Consider the following 11185-nt stretch of genomic DNA (forward strand, 5'->3'; position numbering starts at 1 on the left):
GAAAAAGGTCCTTTCCAATTTTTTGCATGGTCACGCGCAATTTTATGAATACGATTATTGAAAAGTGACGTCACTAGATGAAAATCCGTTTGAAAAATGATGTACACAAAAATCACAGTGGTGGCGAAACTTCAGCGGCAATCACCTTCAAGCTCGGTGAAGCACCACAGACCAATGAGCTTCTTTAGTTACTCCAAACCGATACGGAATTGTAAGTGAACCTGCAGGCGCACAAGAAGCACAAGCAGATTTCAGCATAGAAAATGAGCAATCCGAGTTTCACAGATAATGGATAGCATCAAAAAATATATTTTTCAATGACTCTGAGACCATTTCGAAGCAAATTTTATGTTGGTATGGTTATGAAGTCGCGGATCATTTATGAAGACTTCAGGTATGAGTCACGTACATATTGCTTGACGCCGATAAAATCTTCAAACTCATTTGTTCCTCAGTTCCGTTGGTAACAAGCGACGATTCTTCTCTAGCGAGGAAACGCCGACCATTGTTCAACAAAGAAGTCACCGCAAAAGCAATCACTGACTACTTTTCGATTCCGACTATACGCCTATTACGGGAAAACTAATTCATGGGTGTGGCGTCCACGAAAAGTACGTCGTGCTACGGTACTGTATTTTCTTTGGAACCACAAATGAACAAGTCTATTTGCGTCCACGAAGAATTGTTGCGCTATTGTAAATAGATGGAGTGTCTGGAAGAAGATAGACTTTCTAGCAATATGGTGGCTTATGGTACCCAGCTAGTGCGGAATCGACCACTTAAGAATTTTGCAGATGATTCCGCTAAACAGCTCAGATTTGAAGCCGCTGTATTACTACGTACGACGCTGTTAAGCGATAGTTCAGCGGGTCTCAACACGACAATGTCAAGTCGCGCTCATCTGCCATTGAGAAAATTGGCACAATGGCAAAGAGAGACTCTGAAACGTGCTCTGCAAGATCTGCGACACGATTACGACGCATCTCGTTGAATCGTCTGTTATATATAAGAAACAAACAATACATAAGAAAAGCTCCAAATGTAAATAGAGCAGTTTAGATATTGTCTGTAAAGTTCACTGTACGGTAATACAGGCTACCCGTTAGCATTTGAGACACCGAAACGCCAGTTCTATCGTGGATCCGAACGGTCTCAGTTAATCTACGAAAGATGTTACTTTCGGTGATGGAATCCTATTTGCAAGCACCCTCACTGCGGCCTATTTCGATCGTTACGAGTCATCCATATCATTACTTGTCAGCCAAATCAAAGAAAAACAAGCAGCCCTTATTTCTGAACCTAATATTTGATATAAAACACACAATGCCAGCACAGGGCCGCCAGCCGTTAGCTGCACAATGATTCGCTTGGTTATTATTTGAATAACATGTTCTCTACAGGATAAATGGACAAAAAAACAGATTATTCCGAACTACTAAAAAAACTATAAAATTTGAATTTCTAGACATCAAACAATTCACAACTTCCGTCAGGAACTTTTTTTTTGCAACCTCTAAACTTTCACATGTACATTATAGGGGTCTGAGTGGCGATGTTTCAGATATCTTAACTGTTACTTTTCATGTTGCATTATTAATTATTTCGAAGCGTTCACATCGATCCGTGGGCACTATCAGACACACAAACTTGTGTCACGGTTCAGTGAAGTCTTTATTTGATCAAGTTCTCATATGTATTCAGAAGTTAATTAAACATTTTCTGATGACACTTCTGATCGGCTATGACGTATTGTTATAGCCGATCAGAATGTAAGTATTGTTAGTCCCGACTAGCGTAGTTACTGGAAATGCTAATCATTTGTAAACTTATAACGCTTGTGGGAACTCTTGGGGTTCGGGAACGAAACAATTCTCCCCTCTGCATCACACAGAAAATTTAGCCATGTTAATTTGGCATGGGATTAATGAACAGAACAAAAATTAAGTTGCTCTCTTCTCGATACGAGTTTCAGTTGTTAAAGTACATTATAAACAATCTAATAATTCGAATAAATTATGACTCCCACCTCTAAAAAAGGTGGACACGACGTATGTTTTATAGCAGTATTTTGAGTTATTCTATTGATGCTTGAAGTTAAACGCTGCTAGACTATCAGTGCGACAGTGAGAATTTTTGGGACCCGCCCCATTCGCTACTTCAAGCTGAATTTGTCGGTCCATTTTCTTTACAAATTACATACATGTAAAGTCCATTATGCCTACAGAAAAAGGCGCATTGGAGTGTTCTGTCTCCGACAATTAACTGAGAAACCGTTGCCCCCCAACCCCTCGTGAAGTATAGCGAATATTTAATGTGGCATAAACAAGCCGAGCGTAGCACGCGATCGATGAATCGATAAGTAGCTATTGACATCGGCAGTGGAGAAAACTATAAAAATCGTCCACAGCAAATACAGTTTCGGTGTTAGCGGCATAGATACATTGAAGCATCTAGTTAATAAATTACTAGGTAACTTTAATTAAAGCCACTTACGTTTATTGGTGGAATCGCGAGTTGATGCATAGCGGTATGCGAGAGTAGAAAAAGTGCTTGTTCTACTTGATTAAAAACCTATTTCGTACAAACATCCATATAAAACGTGTGCAAAACAGAAGAATTATATTCGTTACGACAAAGGCCTCCTCGCCTCGTTTGTTGACATCGCCAAGGCTCTAATCCTTCAAATTTTTTGATCCATATATGCCAGGCTGCCCGCATAGTATGATTGCTGCTTTCGTTTAACAGACATAGACAGTCAGTGTAGCAGAGCGGCCAGACATATCAAGCATTTTATCTATAGCGCTGTCGACGGCCTTCTTAGATTGGTCTAGTGTAATTGGTCCTTCATTTTATTTTCGGCCAACCGCACTCAATGGTAAGTGAATGATTTTTATGTGTCTTTGTCCACACTGGAAAAGCTATGCAACATTTCTGATGAAAACCAGGTTCAGGCCAGGGACGACTGATATGACGGTAATGCTGTTCACGTAACGGTGCAAAACAGAATTAATGGCTCGCGTTTTTCTAAAAATAAGTAATAAGTAATCAAGATAGCAAGTTGTCGGATCATCTACGTAATCTGAAACAAACATCGAAATCGTTAGTTACTGAGAGGTTTTTTATTCAAACTACTTATTACTTTTTGTCCATCGTTGCAGTAAAAATGGGGTGCCGTTACATATTTTTTTGTCCAGATGCTTAGCTTTCCGCAACATCTTTCTAATCTATCCACATATATATTCAGAATAAAATCAATACTATTCTGGGAGAAATTAAGTCGCTCTTTTACTCACTTTCACATAAGGCTTTTTAGCAAAGCATACCTAAATTTGTCCTGCCAAAGATTTCATAGTCTAGGCCACATGTTCCTTCGACATACGATTGTAGCTTGGGATAATTTATTTTACATTTCCATCCAGCGGGGTACCAACTAAGGCAGTGCTAACAGGTACAAATGTGGCCATAAAAATGTATTTAAAGACTAATTAAAATAATTCACTATTCCTGTTTATAACGTGGTACGCACCTCGAGCACAATCTTTTTCTAAAGTGCTGCTTGTTCATTCTATACGACAGACACCGTAGTATCTTGAAATTCTGACGACGAAGCGGATACCCCTGTTAATCAAAGGGCAATGTACAATTTAAGACATACTTCGGACATTGTGCCACAAAAGGGCACTACGGGTGCGAGCACAGTACGAAGTCGTCGTCGCTACAACTTCGGCAGTGAGCCCGATCATTCCTATCCAAGCGACAAGTATTCACAGAAACTGCCGGGAAATCTTGAGAGAAAACTCGAAACTCCTCCACAGGATTCCACAGGGTAAAAGCTGAACAGTCTACTTTAATTGACTTATACATCTATCACATAATACGTATGATAGGATCGTTTTTGACAGGGCTAAATGGAAAGAAATTGGCGGCTTTTTTTAAATCTACACAGAACCTCGAGTATGCCTATAGTTTACAAAAGATTGAGATCGCGTTTTCAAGCAGCTGTCGAAGCTGACTGATGAGATTTCCAAAATTATTATAAAACTTCTATTACAATAAATCTTGCACTAGAATGTGCGACAATTATATTTGCCACCCGTCATAATATTCGCAAGTGGTAACGACGATATTCTTATCTGTGTAACTTGGATAAAGCAAACTTAGCATACATACTTTTCATAAAAGTGTGGTCCTCGTCGATAGCATGCAGGCCTAGGTAAGTAGAACTTCATTGTGTACTATTTTTATTATTCGCAGACGTTTTCTAAGTGCGAGAAGACGAGCAAAGGTAACAAGTTTCACAACAGGCTCTTCAAAACAGAAACCTTTCCGAAAACTACGGCACCTTCTTCAACCAGCTTTTTTGCTAAGGTACGAAAAAGCCCTTAATATTGTACGTAGAAATATAAACATTTGACTTAGAATTCTGAAAATAATTATCGTATTCAATGTTTTCTACTTGCTTGAATGTCAATTAACATCTTTAACAATTATGCCGAGATCCGTAAAGGTCTTTCATTACAATCCTGTGCGTTGCCGGCTTCGTCTATCAGAGCGCGGACTTCTTTTTTGGCTTCTTCCGATTCCCTACAACCACAAATATTAGGTAACCATCCATAAAACTGCCAGGCCTATTGTAAATACGTTTCGGTCGCATTAGCATAGATTCACTGCGTAGATTCGTCTTCGCCAGTCAATAGTCTTCTATTTATCAATAACTTTTGATAAGTTGGCGAAACACTTATGCATCTCTAGATAAATTTTAAGCTGGCGTTTATGTGGTCATATCAGGATATAATTACTAACTAAAGAGTTCTTGAATTGCAGGGTGGAATCGATGAAAGACTTAATTTTTCCCTCTCTGACTATTTGTATGGCAAATTGGGTAAGCCGCGAAAAAGTAAGTAAGCAAGCACAAAATATCATCGTAACTTTTGTCCCATAACCGTTTTAATGGTGTCTCACATGAGTAATACGACGTATTACAGAGATAATGCGCAGATCGCACAAAAAGGCCAATTCACTAGAGCAGAGATAGATTTTGATTTTTAAAGACAAGCTGGGCTTTTCCTTCTTAAATAGCTTTGATTACAACCCATTGGCTCTCTCACTGGTTTGAGAACTACGACGTACAAACATTTCCACTACAGATGCATCTATTAGTTTTAATCTATAGAACTCTGTTTCATGTTTTTATAGTTTTTCAAATAGACGCCTTATACGGATTTATTGTATGCACTTTAGAGGAACAGTATCGTTGAGTGCTAGCGGTTTCTGGTATCTGTCACAATGTCCCTGTCTGTAAATACGAACCCGCGGAGATGCAACATTTGTCACCCCTATCAGTTGGAAGGTGTTCAAACCGAGCTACCTACCTAAACTATCACGAATCTCAAAATATCAGGCACCAAATTAACACTATTCAGCAATGTAAAGTTTGAAACTCGGTAGCGTAACCGGCGCGAAAAGAGACAACTCTGGGAATCTCTGGTAAATCGCACGCTATAGCTGTTCGTCTAGCTGCAGGACGGTGCAGTGTCGGAAGACATGTCCTGCTTAATGGTCAAGATGACTCGCATAGCGACACGTGTAATAACGTTATTCAATGCAAAGAATAGAGCAACCGGAGGATTCTCTTTCCTTAATAGAAGCAGGATGTCCGCTTAGTCGCTGATGTTTTTCGATCGTACTCCAGCAAATTGTCTGCATTGTAACTCTACTGTGATAGCCTTTGCTGACATCTATATTAGAAGAAACCAATCCCTAGCCGGAGTTTTTAAGCTGCAAAAATTAATACAAGAAACGGCAGCACCTATGTAGCCCAAATCGACATTTTCTATTTTGTTAGCTACTAAAAATGTGTGGTTTTTACCTTAAAATGATCATGTGCACATGTCGATTTTGTTGCATACTGCATAGGTTTGCAAATTAAAGGATCTTCAACTGGAACTCTGTGGTGAGGGAAGCCCCACTTTTCAGGCACTCATCAATGCCCTATGGAACCAGACGCCAATCAGTAACTTCGCTTTTCGCACCGAGGTACCTCCAGTGTGACATGGATATATTTACAAGATGCACTTATGTAAAATCTAACCAATTTATTTATTTATATAAGAGGTTAGAATCTTTGACTAACGAACTTGCTTCAACGCAAAATACGCACCCTCAAGCCTAAAAAGGCTGCTTTCACAGCTGTTGTCTCCATTGTCGCTGATGGCCAATAACTCTGATGGATGGCAATAACCGAAAAAAAAAAACTGGGCAACAGAATGTACGAATATTTTATGATAGTAGAAAAAATATTGAGAGAGGTACGTTCTATAAACAATGAGCTTAATTCTGATTTTAGAATTTACGTTGAACTAGTTTGCTTCACATGAGGCTTATAGTACTAGTGGCATATACTGAAGAAGATAAATATTTATATTTCGTTTCCATAATAAAATATATAGCAGCTATACAGATTTATGTCACATCTTAGGTGAACTTAAACTGCATTATTTATCTGGCAAAAAAAAAAACAATTTGTTCAGGAGGCGATCACACACTGCCATATGAAACCAACGTCTGGCTGTGAACCGTTCGACTGCAGTCAAAACTGGAAATTTGCCTATTCAAGGTAATAATAGGCCTCTTTTTGGGTACACAGATAATATACGAATTTATTGAACCTATTTCGTCCGTCTCGATGTAGTTGTTTGGTTCAAGCAAGATGGGGTAGCTGTGTTTTTAATTGGTTGACACAATGCTTCAAAGTATGTAGGTCACTAAGCGTAATTGAAAACGAGTTTCTTTGTAAGTTCTACTGTTTCTAGGTGCAGATCTGTCTGAGATTAGCAACACGTTCCGCCATCTTTCAATAGGGACAGCTAGATACACATCGATAGTCGTGCGTGAAATTCAAGGTGGCTTGCCGCTTCCCTAACTACTAACCTCTGAACCTGTAAACTTTTTAGATTTCCAGATGCAGTGTGTTACTCTCTTGATATGCACGCTATTGAGGACCCTAATCATCCACTAAACAAGTGCAAATATCCATGGGACTACGAACTTAACGTCGTTATGGGCTGGGATGAACAGAATACACTGCAAATATCTGATATGTTCAAAGCTGACGCTGTACTTCACGAGGTAGCCGTTCGTCCTTCATTTACGATCTATTCTGCAAATGCTACGACGTATTAACTGTTATAGTTAGTCATAGTTTTATTGTTGAGAATCGATGTATGTATAAGAGTCGTTTTAAGATTATCGTAGCCTGTTTTATACCGGGTACTCCCTATGCTCCCTAACCTAAATCGGAACTAAAGCATGCAAATGATACGTTTATGTGTTTGCTATGATCGTTTTTGTTCGCTGCTTCAACTCAATAGGTATTAGGTATTCGAAACTGCCTAATTAATATATTAGAGCTACATTTTTTTTGACAGCTCTTATCTTAGTTAGCTTATATATATATATATAATAGATAGTGCGAACTATGCGCTTCGCTGATATTTATTGATTGATTTAGGAGGGCTTCTTGAAACAGTCGATCAAAGCTATTTCGGCACGAATATTTTAATCGTGCAGTCTTTGTGATTTTCTATGGCCAAAACATTGGCGATACTATATTTTTTTTGGAAATTATGCCAGGCGGAAACCAACTCTGCGGGACAATTGCACCCATTATTCTTTGAACCTGGAGCGCGCTACATTATTCTTGTAGAGCAGTTGACAACCTTGGCGCTACCACCGCCATATCAGACTCAGTGCATCGATTACGACGCTATGCCGCGCTCGGAAATGTTCTACGGAAAGATTACTCAAAATCTTTGCTACGAAATGTGCAAGGCCCTAAACTGGGATCTATACTGTCGGTGCATCTCCCCAAGGTGGGTACCCCAATCTATCAACAAAGTGAACATCGGCGCCGTTTACGCGCCGCTAACGACAAAGTAAATAGATGTTTTGAGTTCTACGTCCGGCACAGCATCTCAATACTGCCTCAGATGAATTTCAATAGCTACTAACGTTAGGCAGCGACGTTATTATTGTACTGACATTGGACATAACATATTCACTATATGATAGATGTACAAGGGGTTTTGTGCATCTGTCACGTTATCTAGTTACTGTCGGCATCACTTTGTTTATTTGAAAATATTCATTTTTTGGGCTATCTAGACTTGTAGTCGGACTAACCGCGGATCAACTTGAAGTTAATAAAGATAGTTCAGTGAGGTGGGTATTTATTTTGCAGATATGCGTATAGGGACCTTTACTCACGTGTCTGTACTCAGGAGGAGACAAGAAAATGTGCCAAAATCGACATAGATCATCACTTCACGGATCAGTGCATTCGTCAGTGTCGTCAGCCTTGCAAGGAAGTTACATATGAGGTACAGGTAACAGCTCAGGGACAAAAGGAGGGTGAAGCCGCTGCGTATACAGAAGGTGAGTTAGACTTCAGCCGTTTTTTCAAGGCACATTCGTTAAACAATATTATCAATGCCCAAACGACATTAGTTTTCAACCCATGAATATTATCTGTTCTACATATGATGTAATGATACGCATTGATTGCGAATGAAGACAGTGGTCGCACGGTGATTTGTCGTACGCTACTCCCTCCAGCTCGCACCAGTCACAGTAAGGCATGGGAAGGAGCCAACTTGGACCTTTCTTTGCCTGCTATACTACTCGTCGTAATGCATACGCTAAGAGTTTGCCCGTATTTCCTTTATCCTCGATGTGAAACACAAAAAACTCCCTTTGCTTCTTGGAATGCGATCCTTTATAGAAGTTATATATTTTCTATGATGTGTTGCATTTTTAATCTAATAGGCAACCAGATGTGGCATGGAGCAATATCATATAGGAAACGTATCATTTGCATCAGGGTAAAATATTTCCGTTATTATTATTATTATTTGATACGGAAAGGCCGTTTTCCATAGAAGGTCTCGTAACGTGGACAAAACTGAGAAGTCCAGTGCCTTCATCAACGTGTAGGAAGCGTAGCTCTTTGAAGGGCGAATAGGTAAACAAGATCAGATTTCTAAAAGGGCAAATATGTGTCTGCTAGAAATTTGCTACAGCTTGTCCTATAGCGCCACTTGAATGCATGTTTACCTTAATGTTGTGCGAACACTAGCCCTTCTAACCACTTGAACAGTTATCGTAAAAATAGTCCACCATAAAAACCTGTCATTAAAAACGTCTTTGTGGACCTAATTGCTCCTTCCGGGCCTTGTAATAATCACATGGGGGCATTGAAATGCTTTCTTTGTAGCAGCAAAATGCGATCCAAAAGTGACAGATGTTGTAGCGTATATATTTCTTACCCTTAGGTCATACGTAATGTTTCTAGTGTCCTTGGGCTTAGGTATGTTCTCCATGATAGGTTACCTGTCATTGAGGCTTTCATGTTTTTCTAATGTCAGATAAGGCAGTCGAGTATTATTATGACGATAACGGCCTGCCAACGGATTCGATGAACGGGACCGAACCTATTGAGTTAACCAGAAGAGAATTCAGCCTCACGGTGATGTTTGCGTCGGAAAAACACACTATTCTTCAACATATGCGCAAATTTACTTTCATTGAGGTACGACATACAATAGTTTTACGTTAAGTTTCAACATCGGTAATTACTGCTCCCTCCAGTTATGTGCTGGAAGACTTCATCGTTACATTTCATTGGCCGAACAGGTTTTTCAGGTACATGTTTGCGACTAGAAAAGTTTTACATCAAGTATGCATAGTTTTGGCGTTAAAGTTTGCTTAATACCAATGCAGGATGAAAATGTGTAGCCCTAATACATAACAGGCGTTCTAATTGCAGGTGTTTGGTTATTTGGGAGGCTACGTCGGTGTTTGGCTAGGAATGAGTTTTTTCTCGGTTCTAGATTACTTCGTCATCTACCTACGAAGGCAGTAATTATTGTATATTGTCATGCACGCTTATTCACTGACTGCACAGATTGTGGGACTGAAGAGCATGCCGACATCGCAACGAAGAACGATTCATAAAAGCCTTCGCATAGAAATGGAACAATGAGTAGATACAGCTTAATCAACAATAAAAGCTGGCTAACATAATAATATGTGTTTTCTCCCTTCAGATGCCGGCAAAGGAAATACAATCATAAGGAGGAAGCGGCAAAAATCGAACAGGATCTCCTCACCGATAGGCAAAGCTTAAAGCGTAATACAAATCGAGTCGTTCCAGACGAAAGATTCTAAGTAGCGTCATAATAAGTAATAGCTTTGAATTACTTTTGAAGAACGGAGAAGAACTAATCACATGGATTCCATCTATATCATCTTTTCGACGACCTAACACGGGCGTTACCAATAAAACGCACGCGTCAGATATGTGTGTTGTATTTTGTGATCCATTGACCCATTCATCATTTGTAATAAGCGGAATTGAGTTCCACGTTAATGTCTTATTTGGATAATAGGCAATTCCTCGTACACTTGCACAAGCCATTATTATTATTATTATAGGCAAGAAAGGAGAGTGACTCTTTGAACGACTGCGCTAAGGTTTCCTTCGTATTCAAGCACGTAACATATGTTTATCCTGCTGACTTTAGTTGCCTCAGGGGTAGATCAATCAAATTTGCAAACGTTATAAGGCATGATAGCATTTTTATTAGTTAATCCCTCGAACGACCTTGCATGCACCATATGTGCGAGTAATAATATCACCTGTAAACGCTGTGTTTAAGTTGTGTACGAATAACATAAATATTACTTGTATTGCTAGTTAGAAAATACTTTCAAGGTTCCATGTACAATATCTCGCAACCAACGTACAGGCCTATAATGATAGCCGGAGCTGGGCCGACTTTTTCATCCGGCAACGAAACCATAGTCATCAGTTTCACGACACAATCAGGCCCAACCGATCGTGATAGACATCTACGCTTTGCCAGATACTTATAGCATTTGCGTTTATTGCACCCATCCGCATGAGATCTGCCATTTCTGAGCTTTGTTCGCAGCGGCTCACGGGTGTACGTCAGCGAACAAAATGCTACTGGTCCTACGCCTTATGAGATGATATTTATCCCAGAAGTGTAGGTCACCTATACAAAGTAGACGGAATGTTGCTGGGCCCCATAGCCCACCCGTAGAAAACGCCAGTTATCATTCCCAAGGAACTACGGTATGTTACCGCTATGTTTGTTAGCCTACG

The 11185-nt window shown here is 39.7% G+C and overlaps 1 protein-coding gene across 1 annotated transcript; it reads left to right on the forward strand.

Annotated features, from left to right (window-relative positions):
• The first annotated feature begins 2493 nt into the window (after positions 1–2493).
• LOC111261706 (acid-sensing ion channel 1B) lies at positions 2494–10375 on the forward strand. The gene is made up of 13 exons (XM_086968809.1): positions 2494–2875; positions 3577–3826; positions 4255–4368; positions 4508–4603; positions 4825–4897; positions 5917–6036; positions 6531–6616; positions 6954–7128; positions 7633–7871; positions 8240–8433; positions 9423–9586; positions 9824–9915; positions 10104–10375. Exons 2-13 carry the CDS (start codon positions 3636–3638, stop codon positions 10222–10224), a joined length of 1665 nt encoding a protein of 554 aa, XP_086824935.1. The 5' UTR covers positions 2494–2875; positions 3577–3635; the 3' UTR covers positions 10225–10375.
• The last annotated feature ends 810 nt before the right edge of the window (positions 10376–11185 follow it).

Source organism: Varroa jacobsoni, unplaced genomic scaffold (genome assembly GCF_002532875.2).
Source record: "Varroa jacobsoni isolate VJ856 unplaced genomic scaffold, vjacob_1.0 scaffold_587, whole genome shotgun sequence".
Taxonomy (NCBI): Eukaryota; Metazoa; Arthropoda; class Arachnida; order Mesostigmata; family Varroidae; genus Varroa; species Varroa jacobsoni.